Here is a 25,984-nt window from a genome sequence, read left to right as displayed (position 1 = left end):
GCTCACAGGCTTCTGCTGAGCTCGGGGGCTGAGTACCCTGTTAGATACCTCTTGGCCTTTTTCTTTTTTGTAGGGTGAGGTGGGGAGGTAGCTCATATTGAAACATTTGAACTGGATGTCATCTCTTTTTTGATCTTAAGTCCTTACCTAGTGAGAACTGACTTCAAGGTGTGTTCATCGAGGCAAACAGTGCTCTCCACGCTGGAGATGAGAAAGGATGACAGTTTCTGAGACCAACTCTTAACAGCTTCATCGTGCCCGATTCAAAATGCCCTTTAAAGCATTTGCCACGTTCAAAGAAAAATTTGTGAAACCTGGAAAGGAAGGAGTGAAGAACACTCTGGGAGACACGTTGGGGATTTGGCAAAGGTAAAGTTTGAATGCAAACTTTGGGTTGATTTCTGAGTAGCTCCATCTTGTCGATGTGTGCACAGTTTTATATTGTGTTTCTCAAAGCACATTAAATGAGGAGGGGGTTCGTCAAGCCCTTTCCAGCACCATCAATCTTAGGCTAGATGAAAAGAAGATGCATCAAAAGTATAGGGTTGAATTAGAAAAAATATGACGATCAGAATTCTGGATGAGAAAAGAGTGAACATTTATTGGTGATGGTGATATTGCAAATGATCTGTTAACACTGAATTAGAACTCATTTAGGGAGAAGATCTTTCCTGTTAATTCAACAATAATGTCAAAGACAGCCAGGCTTTCCACTGAAATACTTTTCAGAGCTTTTCACTATAAATGAAAATGAAATCTTTGCAATTTTTTTAGGTTGTCATAGAAAATTTTGTAAACGGTTTTGATTGTGTGGCTTTCACAGTGGGATATTTACAAAATGGTTTGAAGAAAGTAAACAATTCAGTATTCTTTAAAGCAGAAAATCTCACCTGGGTATAGTGGGAAAATGTTAAATACTATTAATGAATTGAGTGAGATTTTTGTCTCAACAAAATAATCAATCTTTTTTTTTTTTAAGGTAAACTATGCTATTATTGAAAATAATTTGCCCTATGAATGAATTGATGTGACATTTTAATTTGTAAATTTTTATAAGCAGAAAAATGCTTGTTTGACTTGATAAATGAATTAGTAAATGGTCTTTATGTACCAGGTAAAATAACTCTTTATCTCTCTGCTATAAATAAATGTGAAAAATATACATACTGAACTTTTTATGCACCTGAATATTTCTAATCCTAGTTAGCCACCTGATGTTGCCTTTAACTTTTCTTTGTTATTTCTTAAATATAAAAACTTTTCCAGTTGACAGATTTTCTCTAGACAAACTGAGATCTATTCCACTTCTTGTTTATAACTTACAGTGTTGAATTTTTAACTGCATCACTTTCAATGAACTTTCATAACAACAAAATTGGGATGGATATTTGATTACTTTAGTAACTGATAGCCAAAAGACTTCAAACAGACCTAGACTGAGTTATCATGTATGGGCTAAACTTGGTAGCAGACTAAATGGGCCGAACACTGGAGATGATTATAATACCTTTTTCTTTCAATAGCATTCATCTTTCTGGTGCACAGCCCCTAGGTAATGCCTTATTGTGGTGGTGTGCATCTGATTAAAAATGAAAAAGGAAGCACAATCGCTTAATTGGCTTATTCAAGCGATGATAAAGAAATCTGACAATACTGGGGATAAAAATCATGACTTTGGACCATAGTCATTATAACCACTAGAATGCCTATTACACACACCATATAAAGATATTTACATTATATAGATTTATACTTCAGGAGCCCTGGTGGTGCAGTGCTTAGAGTACTCAGTTCCTAGCCAAAAGGTCAGCAGTTCAAACCTACCAGCTGCTCCACAGTAAAACTATGTGGCAGTCGGCTTCTGTAAAGATTTACAGCCTGGGAAACCCTATGGGGCAGTTCTAATCTGTTCTATAGAGTCCCTAGGAGTCGGAATCCATTTGACAGCAGTGGATTTGGTTTTGGTTTATATATATACATGACAAAAAATACCTGGGAATTTTCATTTCAAAAGCTAAGTTTAATTTATTTATATAGACTTAGTTGCTTTTTTCAATAGAAGATTTCTCCTAAAGGTGGATGTTGCTGTTTTTGAATGGATGGAGTGCTTGAAGGTCCTTTCATTTATCAAAGAATTAGTTTGCTTCAGGATATGAAAAAATTACTAATTTCTAAGTTTAACACTGAGCTGTGTATTTCAGATATGTTTAACAATTTCTTCAGAATTGCATCACAGAGCAATAGGGAAACAAGTGACACAATGTTTGAGAAAGAATGCACCAATAAATGCTAAGGAACCCTAGTGACATGATGGTTAAGAACTGGATGGCTCACTGAGAGGTCAGTGGTTCAAACCCACCCAGCAACTCTGTGGGGATACGTGAGAAACTGGGTGACCTGCTGCCATAAAGATTAAAGCCTTGGAAACCCCGTGGGGCAGTTGGAATCAACTCAATGGTTACAACAAGTAAATGCTCAATATTATCATAATTACAGATGACTTCAGTGAAAAAGAAGACTGGACTTTGCTGTTAGGGTCTCTAGAGAGAAATCATTGATAGAGGAAGGAAAAAAGGCATGACTTGACCATTATGTTGAGCCTCACTTTTCACCTTTGAGCAGTTTCTTACCTGGGGCTCTTCAGCTGCCCTGGCTGGTATTAATAATAAGATCATGTTGTTAAGTGCTGCCGAATGGTAGTCTGAAGTCTGTGATGGAGATAATAATGTATTTCATTAGGCAAGGATTAACTAAATGCATTGCATTAAATAAATTCATTTTTTTTGAAACCTCACCTTGTTGGTTTTCATATAAACCTAGCTGACAGAATCCAGTGGCTTTTTAAAATTGTTATTTGTTTGTTTTTGTTTAGAAGTCACAAAGATTGCATTCTACTTTGTAAGGAACAGGAACATTAAGAAATTATGGTGCCTGCTACTTTCTGCTACTTTCTCACTTAACAGGCAGTGTAAATCATGGATGTCTAATAGCATTTGAGACTGAGATCATCATCTAAATGGAATTCCTCAGATGCTTTATAGCCAGTGGGTGTTCTTTGTATTAGGGGGTGGTGAGAGAATGGCAAAAGCATAGGGAAGCTTCTGAGAGCTCTCACATGGGGCTGATTAGAGTCAGGCATTATTAGTCTTTTTGGAAAGTAGCCAGTGATAAAAAGCAACTGAGCAATTAATCAACGTAAAGGTACAGTAATATTTTAGAAATGTAGACACAAAGATGTACTTACAGTCCAGTCATGGAGCAGATGGTGTAAAAAGCATTAAATTTGAAAACAATTGTCCCAGAAATTAACATGCAGATTTGCTCATTTTAAATGATAAAATTGTTTATGTGTAATATGAGGGGGCTTTAAAAAAGTTTGTGGGAAAATGGAATAAAAGATAATGCAGTTTTCCAATGAACTTTTTGAAGCCCCCTTGTAAAATAATACTTTATTATGTTCCAGGCACTGCCAACTCATTAGGATTCTCATATCAACCCTACAATGAAGTGGGTACTATTATACTCACAGCTTTACAGAACAGGGGATTAGTCACAGAGAGGTTAAGTAACTTGCCTGAGCTCACACCACTTGTAAATGACAGAGCTGGGTTGCAAACCAGATGTTTTTAATGATTGCATGATGCATGATGTCCATCTTCTCTGAGGGTCAGAGAAGAGGAAGACCTCCAACGAGATGGATTGGCTAAGTGGCAGCATCGTTGGACTCAAGTGTGTCAACAGTAGTGAGGTTGGCCCAGGATTGGGCAGTGTTTCGTTCTGCTGTGCATAAATAAGGTCGCTAAGAGTCTGTACCGACACTATGGCACCTAACAACAACAACAACCACTCTGATCAAGTGACTTGCCTCTACCCACTTTCTTGAAATGTACCCACTTATTTAGGTTTCAGGAGTTACACTGAATGCAACGTAGCCTTCACTCTCTGAACTTTATAGCAACTCTGGCCCTTTCTCCTCATCAGTTGTAGTATTGAAGACTTCCTCAAGGCTGACGGGTGAGTAATTAGATTTTCCTCTTGGAGTGGGAACCTGGATTGTGTTCATCTCCAGTATCCCACAGTTGTGTATTGAGTACCTGTACCAGATGTGTTGCCTCTGGCTACCTCCACAAAGGCAGGTGGATTAGAGTGGAGCTCTGAGCATAGACAAGCCTGGGCCAATTGCTGCACCATTATTTACTTCCTGCCTGCATGAGGTTGGCAGCTTGGCTCCCGCTTTGGCAGCCGGAGTGATTCTGTTAAGACTGAGCCAGGTCACGTCTCTCCCCTGCTCAGATCCTCACCACCTCACTCAGAGTGGAAGCCAGTGTCCTTGCAATGGCCTTCAAGGTCCGCCCTGATCTATAGCACCTTGAGAAGGCTCTCTGACTTCATCTCTGGCACTCTTTCCAGCCACACTGGCCACTTCCCTGTTTTTGGAACACCTCAGACTCATTCCTATCTCAGCTTCTTTGTTGCTTTATTGTACTCCACCTCTGCCTTAGGTAGTACTTCTAAAGAAGCAGTCTGAGACAGGGATTTAGGTGAGTTTAGGTAGCAGTCTGGTGTGGCTCTGCAGGATGATGTGCTGGATTGTAAGGTCTGTTTGAACCACTAGGTTGTCAGTTCAACCTCGCCAGCCGCATCTCTGAACCCCTATACAGGGTTGCTATGGGTCAAAACCAATTTGCCAGCACTTAACCACAAACAACAACAACAGGTAGGAAGCCTATGATTTGAAACTGACTTGACATCACCTAACAACAACAGGCTGTGATGATGTATTGAGAAGCTGCTCTTTCTGAAACAATTGTGAGTGAGAGATTAAAGCAGAATAAGAAAGGAGAAAGGGCCAAACAAGGATGAGCACACAGGGAATTCCCAGGTACCAAATCCACGGGGACATCAATAGTACTGAGTTGTCCCTTTAAGGCAAGGGGACAGCAATTTATATTTATGCTCAGCTAGGCATTGGTTGTAGGTGTTTTGGTAGTGTAGTGATTACGATTTGGGCTGCTAATCTCACAGTCAGCAATTCGAAACTACCAGCGATTCCATGTGAGAAAGATGAGGCTTTCTGCTCCCTTAAAGATTTACAGCCTTGGAAACTCTATATAGGGTCGTGATGAGTTGGAACGGACTCCACGGCACATCACCACCACTGCCACCAGGCATTGGCTGTGATCTCCTCCAGTAGGGGACAGGACTTTATAACAGAGGCCACTTCTGAGAAGGGGAAAGCTATGGACTATTAATGTCCAACACTTAACAGTAGTTCTGGGGGTGCACCTCAGTGTCTATTATAACCCACTCAGATTTACTTATGTGTCACAGTAAGTTCACAGCATACAAGTACAGCTTCTCCAAGATTCTGTGATCATAATTCCTGAGGAACTTCAAGAAGAGAAGTTAGTAGGGCAGATGCCAGCTACCACTGCTCCGCTTTCAGCTGGTGCTTCTGCCAGCCCACCTAGTAGATTGATCCGGATCTTCATTCTTGAGGATTCTGAGCCCTGGTTACCAAGGCACTATTAGGAGATGCCCCATTGTATTACCTGAGTGCCAAACATTTCTTCCTACTGCTCTTATGATGAAACCATCCTCTCCTGAGGCACAAGATCAATGATCCTTCTCACTATGGTGACTCCTTGTCTTCTCTTTTGGTTTTGGCATGAGGAGCTCAAAGTACTGGGTACTATCTATTTAATGGTATTTCCACTGTGCCCCCTAATGGAAATATCTTTCTTTGGTAATTAGGACTTGAAGACCTGCAGAGCCTAAAGTTGAAGAGATGGGACTATTTCCCAATTGGGCCATGAAAGAATGTTGGTGAGGCAGGGTGCTCCTACTTCTACCCTTGTGTTTCTCAGATCTATATATTCTACCTATTGGAGACATGTTGAGCTGTTAAGTGCTGTTGAGTCGGCTTCGACTCATAGCAACCCTGTATAGGGTTTCTGAGGAGTGGCTGGTGAGCATGAACTGACAGCCTTGTGCATCAAATGGACCTTGAGTCCAGCACATTAACCTGGAGGACCCCTGGACTCCTGGAGATTTAGAACCATATAAAAGTTGTTGGCTTCTAGAATGTACCGCATCTTGAAGGAAACCATTCTACCCTCCCAGGTTCATCTCCAAGTTGATACCTCAGCAGCATCTTTTAGAGATTTTCTCAGATCTGCCAGCTGCCAGCTCTGAGTGGTGTTGTTTGTAGCAGAGACAGTGGTACCCATCTTCATGTGCTCACTGCTGTGCATCCTTTGCCATAAATTGGGTGCCTTGGATTGAGGTGATGCTATGTGGGAGCCCATGTTGACAAATCAGACTGTATTATGAGAGAGAACAAGACCATGACTGTATATTGCCATTCATTTTAGGTGAATGTAAACTTCTACTGACCCTCCTTTCTAATAGGTACGTCATTCACTGTGATCCATGCTTTTTTTTTACTTTGTAGGAAATCATACTGATGAATTACATGGAGATATGATGGACTGGGAGTCCTGGTGTAGTGCTGTAGGATAAAGCACTGGACCACAAGGTCAGTTTGAACCACAAGGTTTGTGGTTCAAACACACCAGCTCTCCTTGGAAACCCTATACAGGGTTGCGATGAGTCAGAACTGACTCGATGGTGCTTAGTAACAACAATAAAAACAAAATGGGACTGGGGTCCTGGTGTGGCACTGTAAAATAAACACAGGACTGCTAGCAGCCACTCCTTGGAAATCCTTATACAGGGTTGTTATTAGTAGGAATCGACACAACGGCACTTATCGACAATAATGCAATGGGGAGTAGCCTGGTAGCATGGTGATTAAGCAGCAGGCTGCTAACAGAATAGTGCTTTGTACCTGCCAGATGCTATATGACAGAAAGATGAGGCAATTTGCTTCTGTAAAAGAGTATAGCTTTGGGAATCATATTGGGCAGTCCTCCTCAGTCTTAGAGGATCACTATGAGTCCGAATCAATGCAGTGGTAATGGATACCATTACCTTGAGTCCTTTAAGTTCCTGAAGGTGGAACTGATCTCTCATTCCCTCCTGTAATATAATACAATCTTTTATTTATTATCATAGCCAAGGATGGCAATTTCAAAGACTTTCAGTTGGCCTTTCACACTACAGTAGCTCTCCTTCCACAAGCTAATTGAAACAATGTGAATCTTTTTACCAAGTGCTGGATATGCACATTCCAGTTATAATGTGGGACCTAATGGAATGACCACTGGGTGGGTCCATGGATCCACTGCGAGACCAACTAGACCAGAATTTCATTTACCCCTGACTTTCTCTCTAACACATGGACATTGATGGTGCTGTTGTTGCTGGCAAATGACATCAAAACAATTCAAATGACATCAAGTTAATTCTGACTCAGTGACTCTCTACAACAGAATGAAACACTGCTAGTCCTGTACCACCCTCACCATTACTGCTGTGTTTGAGCCCATTTTTTTTTTTTGCAACCACTGTCAGTTTGTTTTGTTGAAATTACTCCTCTTTTTCTTTGTCTACACTCTGCCAAGCATGATGTCCTTCTCCAGGGACTGGTTCCTCCTAATAAAATGTCCAAAGTTTAAGAGATGAAATCTTGTCATCCTTGCTTTTAAGGAAAATTCTGGTTGTACTTCTTCTAAGACAAATTTGTTCATTCTTCTGACAGCCCAGGATAACCTCATAATTCAAATGCATCAATTTTTCATTGGTCTTATTTTAAAGTAAGACTTATCTTTAAAATAAGTCATTTGTCCAGTGTAATAAGTCATTTCATTTCTTGACTGTTGCTTCCAGGGGTGTAGATTGTAGATCTAAATAAAATGAAATCCTTGACAGTTTCAATCTTTTGTTTATTATTTTATTGCTTGTTGGACCAGCTCTGAGGACTTTTGTTTTCTTTATGTTGAGGTGTAATAGATCCTGATGGTTGTAGTCCTGATCTTCATCAGTACTTCTTTCAAGTCCTCTTCACTTTTAGCATGCAAGGTCTGTGTCATCTGCATATTGCTAAGGACGCTTCCTCCGATCCTGATGCTGTTTCCTTCTTAATATATCTGCTCAGCTTCTCAAAAAATGTGTATAGGCTGAACAAGTATGGTATAAGAATGAAACCCTCATACACACCTTTCATGATTTTAAACCATGCAGTATTTTCTTGTTCTATTTGAATCGCTGCCCCTTGGTCTATGGACAGGTTCCACATGAGCACAAGTAAGTATTCTGGAATTCCTATTCTTCACAAAGTTATCCATAATTTGTTATGATTCACACACTCAAATGCCTTTTCAGAGTCAATAAAACACAAGTAAACATCTTTTTGGTATTCTCTGCTTTCAATCAAGATCTACTTGGAGAACTTAGAATTCTTAGCGATTTGGGTTTAACTCCCAGCGAGTACACCTCATAGGCAACCACCACCCATATGTCAGTGAACAAATTGCAATGATGCTGAACGTGTTTCAATGGATCTTCCAGGCTAAAATGGCCCAGGAAGAAAGGCCTAGTGATTTACTGCCAAACAGCCAACAAAAACTCTCTGGATCACAACAGTCCTATCATGGGGATGCCAAAAGACTCAGCAGCATTTCATTCAATTGTGCGTGGAGTCACCACATCAAGTGGCTGACACGAAGGCAGCCAATAACAAGGAACTATTTATCCCTGTTCAGGATTATGTTGTGTTGGGATTTTATATATGTGTGTGTTGTTGTTGGTAAGTGCTACTGAGTCCGTTTCAGCTCATAGCGATCCCGTATAGGGTTTCAAGAAGCAGGTTTGAATGGTCAACCTTAAGGTTAGTAATCCAGTACTTATCCTACAATGCCTCACCAGGACTATACAAATGTGAGGTGTTTATGGCCCAACAAAGGAATTGGATAACTTGTTAATAATGCAAGTAAAGTACATGGCACCCTTTTGAGAATGGTTATTGTTGTTAAGTACCGTTGAGTCAGTTATGATTCATAGTGACCCTGTGTAGGATTTCTGAGGAGTGGCTGGTAGATTTGAACCTCTGACCTTGCAGTTATCAGTCTAGTGATTATCCTTTAGCGCCATACCACACTTGATGTATGGAACCCTAACGTGGGGATTGGTCAGTTTGGCCATCCTTCTAGGCTTTGAATGAGCCATCCTGGACATGGAGAAGGGGAGGAATCTCACTACTATGGAGAAAGAAGACCCAGGAGTGGAGCATATTCTTTAGATTTGAGACCCCTGTGCCGAATTTCCTTGACCCAGGAGACAGAGTGCAGTGACACCAGAGATGATGATAGATGGTGAGACGCAGAGGCAGAAAATGGTGGCAGAATCAGGATAGAAGACAGAGCGGTGGACTTCCCATCCCAGGGAGCAACTGCAAAAACCTGGAGGGGACCATGTCTGACTTCCTCTGACTGGCGAGAGGGAAAGAGAATCCAACTCAAAATCAGAGCAAGGCCAATTCTTAGGAAGTGGTCAGACATGTCTCCATCCTACAGCCTTCTTTACCCTATTCGGACACCAGCCATCCCTCCCACTGCACTCTTGGCTTCATATCTGGGTCCCACAATCCATTGCAATGGTCGCACAAACTCATAACAATCCTTCCGACTATGAGACTTGTTAGGGAAGTGGACAGTGTTCAATTCAGGATCAGAGCCGATTCAGGATGCAGCAATTTTCCAATCAAGAATGCCTCTTGTCATTCTCGTCTTCAGCTTCTCATTCTCGTCTTCAGCTTCTCATCCATGTGGCCCTTTGGCCTCTGTCTTACTCAGGCAAATGTTACAAACCTCTTTTAGTCAGTCCGTGAATGCCCAAAGGGCACGTTCTGCAAGCCAGTCTCCAACCTGTAGGCACTCAACTTTACTTAGCCCATGGGCCTAGAGCCCACAGCTGCTCTGTCTCTCATGTCACACTCTCTGCTGTCACTTCTGTTCTAAGTAGGGATCTCACACTCCACTCATATTCTTCCTTTTTGATGGTCCTGGGATCACCTGTTCCTGCTTCTGAGATGGCTCCCTTTAACCTAGTTGGATGGCAAAACTAACCAGTCCCAGCCTTAATGTTTTGCACACTTTATTTGCATGGTCCCACCCAATCGCTTGGTAGGTATTAGGAAGACATTGGAAAGAATAGCCATATCAAGTAAACTCAAGGTACCACAGTGCCCTTGAGCAGGAGGGTTTCTGGAGTAGTGGTGTGTCTTTGAACACGTATTGGCAGAGTTAAATGAGCTTTGCCACAACTCCCTGAGCAGGGCAGTGGCCAATGGGACTCCAGCTAAGACAAGCTGAGGGCCAGAGAGAGGTGTGCCTGAGAAGAGGCTGTCCTGATTGAAGAACTGTATTCCAAGTCATCTCTGATCCTGGATTGTATTGTTACTTCTCTAGTAAACTATCTAATTGTGAGTATTGTCTGAGAGTTCTGTGTGGCCATTGAACTAATTATTGAAGTCAGTAGAGAAGTAGAGTGCTGTGGGAAGGACTGTTCTTATCAGATTGGTAAAGAGGTTGGAAGGTGAAGGCATGTCTGACTTCTGCCTCATAGGAATCAACCTTGATGCTGATGGTTAGTCTCCTCCTCATCCTTGTGAAGTTTGAGGAGGTTAGATGCTGCCCCCCACACTATTTTTGCAGGAGTGATGTCTGGAATTGCTCCATGAATTCCATTCAGGTAAATGATTAAGCTGGCCACTGGAGTAAAGATGAATTAGGAATGGGACTTGCCCTCAATATGCTCACATTTTACTGGGGAGACTTTCATTCATTCAAGTACTCAAATCAACAAATGTTTATCCAACACCTACTCTGCTGTGGAAAATAAGTAATTATAATTTGGTATGACATACTCTAATAAAAGAATGTTCAAGATGCTAAGAAAACACTAGGGATGGTGTAGGCCCTAGCATTTAATCAATGCCTTCTTATTTATTGTGGTAGCGTTTTACTCTTTGTAAGCTCATTTAATTACAACAGTTCTATAAGTTAAATATTAGACTTACTTTACATATGAGGAAATGTGAGATTCAGGAAACCCAAAGCTACAAAGCTAATACATAAGTGACTGAGCTAGCGATCAAATCTTGAATAGGAGGAAGCATGGTTTGTTCCTTCATACAGGGTGAGGTGGTTTTGAACTTTCTTCTCTGAGTTTGGCCATGTAAGAAATGTACCGTTCCTTTTCTACTACTAAAACAAATAAAATGTGATACAGAAGCTCCAGTCTGGTACAAATTAGATTTTGGCTGATATTAGTAGGTCCTGCCCACTGCTCTAAGTTGTGCAAAAGATTCTCAATCAACTTAGAAGGCCCTTCTGATATTTGATCCATCTTTGTTCTTGGTCCTATGAAGTCTGGTGACTCAGCTTCCACTTTGAGTAAGGGAAACTTGCAGAGGCCAGAGACCCAGTGCCTCATTTCCCACCTCACATCCCCCAAACATCCTGTCTCCCAGGCTATAAGGGATGGCCTCAGACCACACAGGTTCTGCTACTTTTGCTCCTCTGGGAACTCAGACCTCCTTCCTTTGGGATGTCTTCTCCTGGGTTACTACTTCTCCCTTACTTGTCACCCTTCTTGACATTGTCAGGGTATCTAGGACAATATCTTTCTCACAGAGGGTACTTGTGTTGGTTGGTGCCCTCTAAGAGTTGGTTGATGTCTTCCAAGACTGGATTGGATACCAAAGCCACTGACTCATGGTGACCCTGTGTATTCACATTAGGACTGTCCTCCCGAGGGTTTCCAAGGCCATGACCTTTCAGAAGCAGATCACTGGATCTGTCTTCTGAGTCATGTCAGAAAACACAAACATTAAAGTCAACCATAGGAGCTAAGTGGTCATGCAATGTACATGAAGTCTACCAATACCTTTTCAGAAGGAAATGGTAGATTGCATTTTTAAGGACACTGACTCTGGGCTTAATCTGTCTTAAGTGTCTTAATTTCCTCAACTATAAAATGGGCATGATAATAACGCATTGTATGAGCTTTAAATATTTTATGCCTATAAAAGGTCAATAGAACATTCAGAAAATTTAGCCATCATGATTTATTCAAATAATAATTACTTTAAAAAATACAGCCTACATCTTACTTTGGGTTTTTCTTTCTTTCTTGGTACTCTTTTGTGTGTGTGTGTGTGGGTGTGTGTAATGTGGCCAACTCCTGGTTTTTCTTCTCTGTACATTCTTTCTCCAATATAGAAAAATTGATGGAAGCAATGCGGGAGAAGATAATATTGAACTGAATGAAGAAGGAAGACCAGTGCAGGCATCCAGGCCCAGTCCCCCACCCTGTGATTGCCACTGCTGCGGTGTCCCCAAGCGTTACATCATCGCCATCATGAGTGGGCTAGGATTCTGCATTTCCTTTGGGATTCGGTGCAATCTTGGAGTTGCCATAGTGGAAATGGTTAACAATAGCACTGTGTATGTGGATGGAAAACCAGAAATTCAGGTTGGTGTCAGTTTATGGCGGGAGCTCTCTTGACCATGTTGTTGTTACTATGTGCCTTTGAGTTGGTTCTGACTCATCAGACCCTGCATAGGGTTTCTGAGGAGTAACTGGTAGGTTTGAACTGCTGACCTTGCAGTTAGTAGTCCAGTGCTTACCCTATAACACTACACCATAACTGGGTAAATAAATACTTTGCTTAGTGAAAGAAAGCATTATAATTCATTCACTGATGTGGCAAAAATGTAGAGAAGCTACCAAGTGTCAGACACTGCAATGCGATGAGGCTAGTATAATGAACAACACAGATTAGGCCCTTGTCCTGATGATGGTGGTGGTGGTGTGCTGTGGAGTTGGTTCCAACTCATAGGGACCCTTAGAGGGTTTCTGAGGCTGCAAATCTTTACAGGAGCAGGAAGCCTCATCTTTTTTCTCACAGAATGGTTGGTAGTTTCGAACTGCTGATGTTGAGGTTAGCAGCCCGACTCAGTAAGAAATCACAATTTGGATTTTAGGTGCACAAGATGCGCAGGGTCATAAAGGAAGGGGCCTTATCCAGACTTTGAGATAACATGAGATTTCCCAGAGAAACTGATGATTGCACATGAAAGATACTTTCAATTTGCCAAAGAGGGTTTTGTTAAAGTAGAAGGAAAAATATTTAAAAAGAAGGACTAACAAGTGTGAAGGCCTGTAGAAGTGTAAGAGAGAGACAGTGAGACAGATAAGGGTAAAGGTGGGGGTGGGTAGGTACACAGAATGAATGGTTTAGTTTTAGGAACTGAATCAGGAGTTTTCATATTTTCATCACGGACCTCTTTGACAATCTGGTGAAGAGTCTGAACCCTTTGTCAAAATAATCTCTAAAATTCATAAAATAAAACATACGATCATAAAGGAACTCACTCAAATTCACCACCATTGAATCAATTCCAGCTCCCTGAGATCCTATAGGACAGAGTAGAATTGGTCCATAGAATTTCCATGATTGTAAATCTTTATAGAAGCAGATAGCCTCATCTTTCTCCTGCAGAGCAGATGGTGAGATTGCACTACCTTTGATGTTTCAGTTGTCAGCTCAATGAGCTGTAGGATTGGCACTGGACTGCAAACCACAAGGTTGGCAGTTCAAACCCAACCAGCTGCTCATCGGAAACCCTACACAGGGTCACTATGAGTCGGAACTGACTCGATGGCACTTAACAAGAATAATAGTAATAAAATAGCTTTTGTAACTAACACATTAGATGACACAATTCAGCAATGGGTCTAAAATTTCTGTAATGCGATATAAACATGTTTATGATTTCCATTGCTGACAGAGTCACAAGTACTGATAATACTCCTGTGTTTGTTGTTTTCATTCATGAAGAAAATGTTAAATTGCAGATAACAGTTATGAATGAATAAAAATAGTGAAAACTAAGACAAATAGTGAAAACTAAGACGTCAATCCCTTGGTAAGAGGGACTCGAAGTTTACCTACCAAAGTTTACCCCAAAATAGGGTGATCATCAAACGATTGAGGCATCAGGGTAAACTGAAACCAGGTCCTAATAGCCCTGGGCAGTCATAGGGGAGGCAGGGATGGGTTTTTAATGGAGAGGTGACTTGTGTTCTAGAATGCTCACTGCCCACTAGGAGGAGTCTGGATTGAAGTTAGATCGAGTTGTGGCCAGAGTCCAGTTCAGAGTCTGTTGTGCTCATAAGCAAGATCATAGGTTGTTTCTTAAATGGCAAAAGTGTCACTGGCACCTGTGATCACTGTCTAGCTGTTTCTGACTCTTAGTGTCCCCAGATGTATCAGAGTACAACTGTGCTCCAAAGGGTTTTCAATGGCTGGTCTCATGGAAATAGGTCACAGGTCTTTTTTTCTGAGGTATCTCTGAGTGGACTCCAAACTCCAATCTTTTGGCAAGCAGCTGAATGTTAGCTGTTTGCACCACCCAAGGGACTTCTCATACAAGAGAAACCTACAGAAGTATTGAAGGAGTTCTAGTAGCATAATGGGTTACCAGTTAAGCTACTAACCACAAGGTCAGCAGTTGGAAACTACCAGCCGCTTCACAGAAGAAAGATGAGGTTTTTCTGCTCCCATAAAGATTGACAGCCTCAGACAGCCTATACAGAGTCGCTACGTATCAGAACCGATTCCACGGCAACTAGTACCACCACTACCGTAGCAGTATTGAGGCTATCGGAGAAAATCAAGTCAAAATAAATGTCCGGTGTACACTCAATAAATATGCTTTATTCAACTGAGCACACACACATGATGGAATGACTCCTGTGGAGATTCATCCACTTGCAGAGAGATATCTTTATTTTCTGATCCTCACCTATATTTGGAGAAACATCAGAGTTTTCCAAACTCACTGGGCTGTGCTAGGAAGACGGTGCTGTATGATTCAATGGGAGTCTTTCCTCAGAACCTTTACTTTGCTGTCTCCTTCAACTCTCCAAGAGGGGGATGTGGCAAGCAGGTGTTTCCTGGACTTACCTCATCACCAAACACTTTCTTTCAAAATGCATCACCTGGAACAGTCTCCTGCCAAGAGCTGGTTTAGGAGAATTTTATTTGAATCCATTGAAAAGAAGTCTCGTTGGCCTGCAGGCTTTGTTTTTTAGGCTAAGAGATTATTCTGCTACAGGAAAATAACACCATGGAGATTCTACTAACTTGTCTGTTTGATGTCGCAGCTGAATCTGCTCTAAAAGAACATCCTAGTTTGTGTGTGTGTGGGGTGGGGGGGAGTGGGGTAGTGGGGCGGGGGTGGGGTGTCATGCATTTTAAAAATAAGGAATGATGTATATTAGCAGGGTTTCAGATGCGTATCAGCTGTATTCTTTCAGCCTTTTGTGAGCAAGGCCAACTTATTAAAACGTGTCTGCTGAGGCCCAGATCTAAATGAGATGATGTTTTGCATTTGTTTGTTGCCTGAAAAGATAGGCCTGGGTCAATAGAATCTGCTTTGAGGCATATGGAAAAGACATGTTGATAAACCCAAGGAACAATGCTAGTGTGTGTTCTTGAGTTTCCATGGTTTTGCTTTCTGGAGTCTAGAGAAATTGATTAAGATCTAAAATATGTTTTCCATCATTTTTCTCTAGTCTCAAGATGAGGAGTTTAGTAGCATTTCAGAAATTCTAGCCTAACTTGAATTTATAGAAGATCATTTCTCTCTTGTCCTAATAGAACATGGCTCAGAGATCAGCTGAGTGTGTTCGACCTGATGACAAAGATTTCACTAATTGGGAAAGGCTTGGAATGGCTACGATTTTTGTTTGTTTATGCATGTGTATATGGAGCTCTGGTGGTGTGGTGGGTTACAAATTGGGCTGCTAACCGCAGGTTATTAATTCAAATCCACCTGCTGCTCTTTGGGAGAAAGATGAGGCTTTCTGCTCTTGTAAGGATTTATAACCTCAGGAGCCCTATACAGGGTCTCTGTGAGTCAGAACCAACTTGAGACCACACAACCACTACCACCATTATCTGCATGTATATTATTGGGAGCTCTGGTAGTATAGTGGTTATGAATCGGGTTGCGAACCGCAAGGTCAGCAATTCGAAACTACCAGCTGTTGCACGGGAGAAAGATGAGGCTTTCTGCTCCCGTAAAGATTTACAGCCTCAGAAACCCTGTACAGGGTCGTTATGAGTTAGAACCGACTCCACGGCACATAACAACAACAACATATTATAGGGTGGATTTGTTGTATGAGGCAGAAACTAGATAGTGTCTACTGCTGTATTTCTAAATTCCTCTTTTCAAAAGAAGAGAGAGGTAGATAGTACAAATGGGTAGGTTTTTCAAATGTTGTTGTTGTTGTTATGTGCCGTGGAGTCGGTTCCGACTGTTGCCACTCTTGAGTCCATCAATGCTGCCACTTGGTCAATCCATCTCGTTGGGGGTTTTCCTCTTTTTCTCTGACCCTCCACCTTACCAAACATAATATCCTTCTCCAGCGACTGATCCCTCCTGACAATCTAAGTATGAGAGATGAAGTTTGGCCATCTTGGCCTCTAAGGAGTACTCTGGCACTTCTTCCAAAATGGATCTATTAGGATTGTAGAATTTTAACTATTGTTGTAAATGCAAAATGCCAGATAATGAGATAGTAGATAAGTGAAGAGTAGGTGTTGGCAGAGAATACTGAACGTATCATGGACTGAGAGAAGAGCTAACAAATCTGTGTTGGAAGAAGTACAGCCAGAGTGTTCCTAAGCCAGGATAGTGAGACTTCGTCTCTCTTGCATCGGACATCATATTAGGAGGGACCAGTCCCTGGAGAAGGACATCGTGCTTGGTAAAGCAGAGGGTCAGCAAACAAGAGGAAGACCCCCAATGAGATGTATTGACACAGTGGCAGCAGCAATGAGCTCAAGTGTAACAACAATTGTGAGGATGGCGCAGGACCAGGCAGTGTTTTGTTCTGTGGTATATAGGGTCACTATGAGTTGGAACCAATTTGACATCACCAATGGCAGTTCTGGTATGGTGCTGTGGGTTAATGCACCAGACTACAGAGCCATTTGAACTGCAAGGTCGGTGGGTTAAGCTCACCAGCTGCTCCTTGGAAACCCTGTACAGGGTCACTATGGGTCGGAATCGACTTGAACTTGACAACAACAACAAGAATGGCACTGTGAGTTAATGCTCTGGGCTGCAAAGTTGGTTTGAACCACAAGATCAGTGATTCAAACTCACCAGTTGCTCCTAGAAAACCCTATACAGGATCGTTATGGGTTGAAATCAACTTGATAGCACTTAATAACAACAACAGGCATTTTTCCAATGGAGAACCAGAGACTTTGTGGAGTTGAGCTAGACCACCTGGGAATTAGACAGCCCTTAACTAAGGTCTGTCATCTACTATATCTATATTGGTTCCACTTCCTCATGCTTCTCCACAGAGTGTTTTCTTTTCTTTCCCAGGGTGTCTCACTGCCCTCCAAAGCTTATGTTCCTGGAGACTTTGCCTTTCCAGAAAGCTGATTGGCTTGGCCATGACTCCATGCCACATTCAAGTGCTCTCACTATTGTCCAACTAGAATCTCTAGGAATAGGTGAGAAGAGAGAGAGAGAGGTTGCTTGATTGTGTCCAGTCTTCTGCTTGACTCTCTCAATGTAGATTTCCAGTCCTTGAGGGTGAGAAAAAAAAGGCAGCAGGGACTGTGGCCGGGGAGAAATTGTGAGCAAGGCAGCAGGAGCTGGCATTTCTAACAGTTCTTTGCTAACTCTGAATGTCCTTATTGTGAAATGAAGATAAAAGGGCTGCTGGGTAGAATAACTGGATCATTTACATTAAGTACCTGAAAGTATTGGGAGGATTAAAGAAGGAAATGTTGCTGCATGCTGTCAAGTTGGTTCTGACTCATGGTGACCAGGTATAGAATTTCCCAGAGTGTAAATCTTTCCAGAAACAGAAAGCCTCATCTTTTTCCCATAGAGCAGTTAGTGGATTCGAATTGTTGACCTTGTGATTACTAGCCAAATGCTAACCCACTATGCCACCAGCACTATGAAAGGAGGAAATAATTGGAAATAATACAATTGTGTCCCTTTTCTACTCAGAACTTCAAATGATTTGCCTCTCTCTTGGAATAAGATGAAGTACAGGTCCCTTACCTAACTGGATACCTCATCACCTCTCATCATTTCTCTTACTGTAATTCTTATTCTCTCTCCATTACTCACTACCCTCCAGCTAAGTAAACTGACATCCTGCTGTTTGACTAAATCACAAGGCACATTCCTACCTCAGGGCCTTTGCACTTGCTTATTCCTTTTCTTTCTTCAGTTCTTCACTCAAAAATCACCTTCCCAGACCATTCTAGTTCAAATTTCATCCTACCTTACCTTGCCTTCCGCCAACACCGTCATATCCTCTTCCCTGCTTTCATTTTTCTTCTCATCACTGGCATCTGACACGGTATATGCTTGCTTATTATTGTTATTGTTACCACCCGTCATCCCCAGTGGAATCTTCATGAAGACAGGAATTGCTACTTGTGTTCACTGTTGTATCCCAGGGCCTGGAAGGATAGGAGACACATAATAAGCACAGCATAAAAATGTGTAAGCTGATGTGAATTAATGACTGGGGGCTCCTTTTTGCTTTTTTTAAAAAAATGTTTTACTGTGAATTATATGATAGTTTACGTGGAGAACATTATTTACATTCATCCTATTGTATATAATTTCATTGCCATGGTTACAATTCCCTCCATGCATCATCAACTAATCAAAGGGTATACTCTACAAGCCTGCTCCCCAGTTGTCAGCACACAGCCTCTCTCCCTCTCTGGGTCTAAAGTCCCCAGCTGCTCCATCTCTCCACATCATCATCTCTGCCTCCATCTCTGGTGTCACTGCTTCTCTGGGTAGGGTCCCACTCTCCGCTCTTCTCCCTTGATGGTCCCAGAAACCTCTGCTCCTTGACTGCAAAGTCAGTCACTCCACTCCTTTTGCTACAAAATGTCTACCTTTACATTTCCTACCCTCACAATCTGTTCTGATATCAATTATTCACTCTAGTATCACAAGAGACCTATTCCCATCTCCTTTCATCAGCCCCACCCAGACAGATTGGATACTACTCAGTGGAGATTCTACCTTCCTCCAGGCCCTCTGGATCTAGATTCCCTCTTGAAAGCTTGTAAGCCAGTCACTTCTTGCCTTTGTAGGCCCCCCACCCCTCATATCGGGTAGCCAGTGTCCAAGTTGCCCATCCCTGTCCACTCTGTGTGTGGAGGGGGTGGGAATGATCCTCACTGTAAAGATTTGTTCCCACTTTTGAGCTACTGCATCCAAATGTGTAGGTCTCCTTTTTGCTTTTGAGCTTCAATTTCCTAATCTGTAAAATTAGAAAATGGGAACTACAGTAGCGTCCTGGCCAGTACTACTGGGACTGTGATCTTCAAGACAAGATGATTTTTCATTTGACCATGTGTTTACATCCTCTGATCTGGCACACAAATGAATGCATAACAATTTGTGTAAGGAGAATCACTGTGACAACACATTTTTGTTGTTTATTGTCAAGTTGGTTCCAACTCATAGAGACTGTTTCCAGGGAGCGGCTGGTGGGTTTGAACTGCTAACCTTGTGGTTATACTACAGCAACACACCAGAACTCTGTGATAACACATACTATATTGATAATAAAAATTTATCAATAGTAGAAATACCTTGTATTTTCATATTACTGCTTTAAAAAGCCATTCATTTATTCATTCAGCAACTATACCTTCTGTGTTCCAGGAATTTCTTTTAGCTACCTATTGAGGTAAACAAGACACAGCTCCTACCTTAGAGCAGCTTGCTGCTCAGCACTGTGGGCACCAGAGCTGTAAAACAGAGGTCTATGGGGGCAGGCATGTTGGGATGTTCCTCAGAGGAAAGAATATTTGTAATGCATCAGAAGAGAATGAGCTATCTTGCTGAGGGAGAAAGGAGACCTCAGCCTAGAGATTCACATTTTCAGTGGCCCAAGATTTGCAAGAGTGTGTTGTTGTTGCTGTTATTATTACAATAACAAAATAATAGTTGCTGACATTTATGTTCCATGCCCTGTGATACTGTGTTGCACACAGACTTTAAGCAGAGGGATTATCTGCTAGAACTGTTCATTCTGTTTTAACCTCACATGTCCTATGGGTAGGTAAGAATAATTTTAATATCCTGAGAGACTTTAGATTGGATTCCCTTCATGCTTTCGGATTGAACTGTTATCTGGATAGCCTAGTAAACCTAGAATTTATGTTTTGTTTTCAGGTCATGTGGTTTTATTTTCTCCCATGCACTCATCATTATTCTCTACTGTCTTCCACTGGAAATAGCAGCTCCATGAGGGCAGGGCCTTAGCTTTGTTTACTGCTGTATCCCCAGAAAACAGTGCTGTTGTTGGGTCCCAGGCATCTGTTCTCCATGCTGAAATGGTGACTTTCTGTACCTTAGTTGCTTAGTCCTGTGCCATCTTCATGAACGGTGATATGTTTGAATCTATTGCTGTGGTTATTATGTCATGCCTTCTAACCTTGGGGACTCACTTTCCAAAATCATGTTGGACGATATTCTGTTATAATCCATAACTTGGAAGGTAGATAATCAGGCCTTTCTTCCCAGTTTGGTTTAGTCTGGAAGCTCTGCTGAAACCCATCGGTCATGGGTGACCCTACTTTTATTTGAAACTCTGATGGCAAAGCTTCCAGCATCATAGCAACATGCAAGTCACCATAGTATGACAAACTGACAGATGGTGGTGGGACCTGCATAAATACTTGTTGAATAAAGGAAGGGAAGAAGGGTCTGGTGGGGTTTTGTGTAGAATCAGTGATAACTAGAGTTAATATTATTATTGTTTCCAAACAAAACTCTCTCTGCTTTCTTATTTCCAGATAGCACAGTTTAACTGGGATCCAGAGACAGTGGGCCTTATCCATGGATCTTTTTTCTGGGGTTATATTATGACACAGATTCCAGGTGGTTTCATTTCAAACAAGTTCGCTGCTAACAGGTAAGATAAATTGATATAGCTTCATTACTGCATAACTCATAATATGGTTTGTAGTTTTATAAAATTTGTACAGCCAGCTCCTAATTTAGGGGTACAGAATGAAGGACAGAATCCATTTGAATAGGTGAGATTCCCAGATATTGACCCTGACTGATCCTGTTCTTAAAAATCTCTATTTACTTTTTTGTTCAATTGGATTCACCTTGCTACTTTTTAAAACCAAGAGGCAGTCAGTCTAACAGAACCAACAGATATTTCTTGCTTTAAAATCAGGAAAAATGTGTGTCAGTATTGTATCCTGCTTTCAGCATACTTATTCAATATGTATTCTGAGCAAATGATCCAAGAAGGTGGACTCTACAAAGAAAAACATAGCATCAGAATTGCAGAAAGACTTATTAACAACCTGTGATATGCAGATGACAGGGCCATGTTTGCTGAAAGAGAACTTGAAGCACTTGCTGATGAAGATCAAAGATTACACCCATCAGTATGGATTACACCTCAACATAAAGAAAGCAAAATTTCTCACAACTGGACCAATAATCAACGTCACAATAAGCAGATTAAAGGTTGAAGTTGTCAAGGATTCACAATCAATGCCTAGAGAAGCAACAGTCAAATCTGCTGAGAAAAAATTCTTTACAAAGAGTTTTTTAAAAAGTCAAGAATATGTTACCCGTTGGGCTGCTAACCACAAGGTCAGCAGTTCAAACCTCCTAGTTGCTCCATGGGAGAAAGATAAGGCTGTCTGCTCTTGTTAAGATTCAGAAACCCAAAGTGGGAAGTGCTACTCTGTCTGAGAGAGTCACTATGAATTAGAATCAACTCGATGGCAGCGGGTTTGGTTTGTTGGTTTTGGTCACTTTGCGGAGGACTAAGGTGTGCCTGAAGCCAAGCCATGGTCTTTTTAATTGACTCATATGCATGTGAAAGGTGGGCAATGAATAAGAAAAACCAGAAAAATATTGATGCATTTGAATTATGATATTGAAGAAGAATATTGGATATACTATGAATTGCCAGAAGAATGAACAAAGCTCCTTAGAAAGATGGCAGCACTTTGTCTCATGAACTTTAGGCATGTTACTAGGAGGGACCAGTCCCTGGAGAAGGTCATCATGGTTATAAAGTAGAGGGTCAGTAAAAAGAGGAAGACCCTCAATGATATAGACTGACATAGCGTAGTGGCTACGAATCAGGCTGCGAACCTTAAGGTCAGTAGTTCGAAACTACCAGCCGCTCTGCGGGAGAAAGATGAGGCTTTCTACTCCCGTAAAGATTTACATCCTCAGAAACCCTGTACAGGGTCGCTATGGGTCGGAACCGACTCGACGGCACTTAACAACAACAACAACAGTGGCTGCAACAATGGTCTCAAATTAAACAACAATTGTGAGGATGGGGCAAGATTGGGTAATGTTGCATTTTGTTGTCCAGGTGTCACTATGAGTTGTAACTGACTTGATGGCACCTAACACCAACTTGGAGTCCTTATGTGGCGCTATGGGTTAATGTGCCAGACTGCAAAGCCATTTGAACTGCAAGATCAGCAGTTCAAGCTCACCAGCTGCTCCTTAGAAACCGTAGACAGGGTCGCTATGGGTTGGAACCAACTCGATGGCACTTAACAACAACAACAACAACAACTTGATGCATGTGGAAGCTGGACAATGAATAAGGAAGACAGAAGAATTGATGCATTTATGTTATGGTGTTGGAAGAGAATATTAAAATACCATGTACTGCCCCAAATACAAACAGATCTGTATTGGAAGAAGTACAGCCTTTGAAGCCAAGATGGTCAAACTTTGTCTTTCATACTTCAGACCCATTATCAGGAGGGAACAGATTGGGACAGTAGCAACAACAGTGGACTAAAGCTTAACAATTGTGAGGATGGTGCAGGCTGGGGCCATGTTTCTTTCTGTTGTGCATAAAACTGCTGTTATAAGTTGGAATCAACTTGATGGCACCTGATAACAACACAAGAGGTATTCAAGTGGGAGAGAATGACCACTTGGGGGACAGATGGTAGAGTGTATTAATGTACTAGAAAAGGAGTATACTAAACATTTCCAGGTTCCTTCCAATTGTATTTCTTATAAGACTTTACATTTATGAACTTTGGAAAATGCATTGCAATTATATAAAGCAATGTTTTCTCAACTCCAGATCACAGTTAATTAGGTGGTTGTGAAATCAGCATAGTGACTTCACAATGAGCATTTTTAAATGAGAGTTAATAGAAGATAGTAAAATAGAATAAAAATATTTTGAGAGTGTTGTAAGTATTGGCTTGTAAAACTTGTGGTTACATTTGTATGTATCAGTTTGTGCTGGATAGTAATAGAAAATATATTTGTGTTATGAGTCAAGGTAAAAAAAAAAGATTTGAAAGTACTGCAAGAATTAAATAAATTCAAAACTTGACTATAATTCAGTATGTTCTTGTCTAATCTTTATTGTTACTTAGTTATTCTATTCCTTCTACATTAAAAAAAATATTAGCTTTACATCCATCCTATCGTATTTCATTTCATTGCAATGATTACATTCCCCTCCATGCATCATTGAACAACCAAAGGGTACACCCTTCAAGCCTGCTCCCCGGCTGCCAGCACACAGCCTCTCTCCCTCCCTGAGTCCAAAGTCCCCAGCTGCTCCATCTCTCCATGTCATCACCTCTGCCTCCATTTCTGGCGTTACTGCTTCTCTGAGTAGGGTCCCGCACTCCACTCCTCTCTCTTGATGGTCCCAGGGACCTCTGCTCCTGGACTGCAAAATCAACCACTCCCCTCCTTTTGTTATAAAACATCTACCTTTACATTTTCAACCTGCACAGTCAGTCCTGATAGCAATTATTCACTATTGTACCACAGAAGTCTTATCCCCATCTCCTTTCATCGCCCATCTAGGCAGATTGGAAACCACTCAGTGGAGATTCTACCTTCCCCCACCCCCTCTGGAGCTAGGCCCCCTCTTGAAAGCTTGTAAGCCAGTCACTTCTTGCCTTTGTAGCCCCTCCCCTGAAATTTTGGGTAGCCAATGTCTAAGTTGCCCATCCCCATCAACCCTGTGTACCAAGGGGGTAGGAATGATCCTCACTGTTAAGATTTGTTTCCTCTTTTGAGCTACTACATCCATAAGTATAGGTCAAGTTCATCAAATTGTAGCAGATTACTCTTTTTTTCCTCTTCTTTCTTCTTCTAGTTGAGTTCTGATCATCCATTCATTGAAGCCAGGTCAAGTGGGTATTATCTGCAAGTATGTGTGTTCTTGTGCATCTCCCCTCACTTTATATCAGCTGGACAGTTCACTCTCCACTTTAGTCCTCTGTGGCCATGTCCCTGTCTCTGGGCCAAGGAGTCCCCAGGTCTTGCCATGTTGCTTGCCAACTAGGTCTCAATCCGGATTCACAGGAGTCTATTGAACTTCATTGCTGTTTTCCCCCAATTCCCCTTATCATTGACCAATCAGACCATATGCCTACTCGTGTATTACCCTTTAGTCTTAGTCTTGGAAGGGAGTTTGCCCTGAGGGGACCTAACCACATGCCTTGATGGTTCCTGGTCAAATAGCTTGCCTGTTCTTGTAGTCATCAATTGGACTGCCATTATTGTATTTGATTTTTCCTGCTGATCTTTCTTTTAAGAAATATTTTCTGTTCTTCTACCTACTTCAGGTTGGTCTGCTTGTCCTTTCAAGTGGAAATTTCCCACTTCTGAAGATTCTGGATGAGGTTCAGGATTCCACCTATGGTCTTATGCAATGCAAAGACTCCGCAGTAATCCTCCTTCCCTGCACAAGTTGCAACCCCATTTTAGGTATTCCAGTCAATTAAAGGCTGAAGACAAACTTCGAGGCTTTCTATGGTGATGTTTCTGACTATTCCTTTCTCTCCCCGTCAAGTGTCTATTTTACAATGGTAGGCAAGGGAATCCAAGATTCAAGACAGCCAAGTATCTAAACATTATTTCCCCTCTTTTCTCCATTCCAACCATGCCTCAATCCCTGTATTCCAGAGACCTGTTGTTCCAAGGTTGGGCATACATCATTATTTGCCTCTGTCCCACTTGGTCCATGCAAACTGTTCTCCCATCGGCCTTGTTCTTCCATTCCCCTCCCACTTCTTGTATATTGTTCCCCCTGTCCCCAGCTCCCAAGCTATCCTGTGTGTATTCCCTACCCTGTGCTCCACCTTCCCCTCCCTCCCCTCAACCTACCCATACATCTGGTAACCAGCAAATAAATTTTTTTTCCTCCCTTTTAGTGTGAGTTCTTTTTCTTAATCTTTTACAATAATAGTCCTATGCAGTGTTTCTCCTTTTGTGACTGACTAAGTTCACTCAGCATAATGTCCTAAAGGTTCATACATGTTATATGGTGGCTTGCAGCTTCCTTGTTATTCTTCAAGGTAGCATAATATTCCATGTGTGTATGTACCAAAGTTTGATTATCCATTCTTCATTGATGGGCACTTAGGCTGTCTCCATCTTTTTGCTATTGTAAATAGTGCTGATATGAAGATTGGTGTGCATATATCTACTTGTGTTATGGCTCACATTTCTTGCGGGTAAATACCAAGTAGGAAATTGCTGGATCATAAGGTATTTGTATTTCCAACCTTCTGAGGAAGTGCCATATTGCTTTCCAGAGTGGTTGGACAATTTTGCAATACCACCGACAATGTAGGAGAATCCCAGTCTCTGCATCCTTGTCAGCTTTTATTGTCCCCTACTTTTTTGATCTTTGCTATTATTGCTGGTGTGAGATGATATCTCATTGTTGTTTTGATATGCATCTATCTAATGGCTAGTGTTTCTCTGCTATTCATAAGGTTTTCAGTGACTAAGTATTCGGAAGTATTTTGTCACTACTTCTACCTAGTCTGTCTTCATCCGGAAGCTCACCTGAAACCTGTCCATAATGGGTGACCCTGCTGGTATTTAAAATACTGGTGGCATAGCTTTCAGAATCACAGCAACTCATAAGCCACCACAGTACGACCAACTGACAGACAAGT

At 41.6% G+C, this 25,984-nt stretch overlaps 1 protein-coding gene across 1 annotated transcript in view; it reads left to right on the top strand.

The window, feature by feature from the left end:
• Nucleotides 1–268: 268 nt before the first annotated feature.
• SLC17A8 (solute carrier family 17 (vesicular glutamate transporter), member 8) overlaps nt 269–25,984 on the top strand; it is a 94,337-nt gene continuing 68,621 nt past the window's right edge. The window contains exons 1-3 of the mRNA XM_006871126.1: nt 269–369; nt 12,186–12,442; nt 20,844–20,958. Coding sequence (XP_006871188.1) covers nt 269–369; nt 12,186–12,442; nt 20,844–20,958 — 473 coding nt within the window. The remainder of the gene's footprint in view (nt 370–12,185; nt 12,443–20,843; nt 20,959–25,984) is intronic.

Source organism: Chrysochloris asiatica, unplaced genomic scaffold (assembly GCF_000296735.1).
Source record: "Chrysochloris asiatica unplaced genomic scaffold, ChrAsi1.0 scaffold00160, whole genome shotgun sequence".
Classification (NCBI taxonomy): domain Eukaryota; kingdom Metazoa; phylum Chordata; class Mammalia; order Afrosoricida; family Chrysochloridae; genus Chrysochloris; species Chrysochloris asiatica.
The sequence above is the reverse complement of the archived record's forward strand: the minus strand, read 5'-3'. Positions and strand labels throughout refer to the sequence as shown.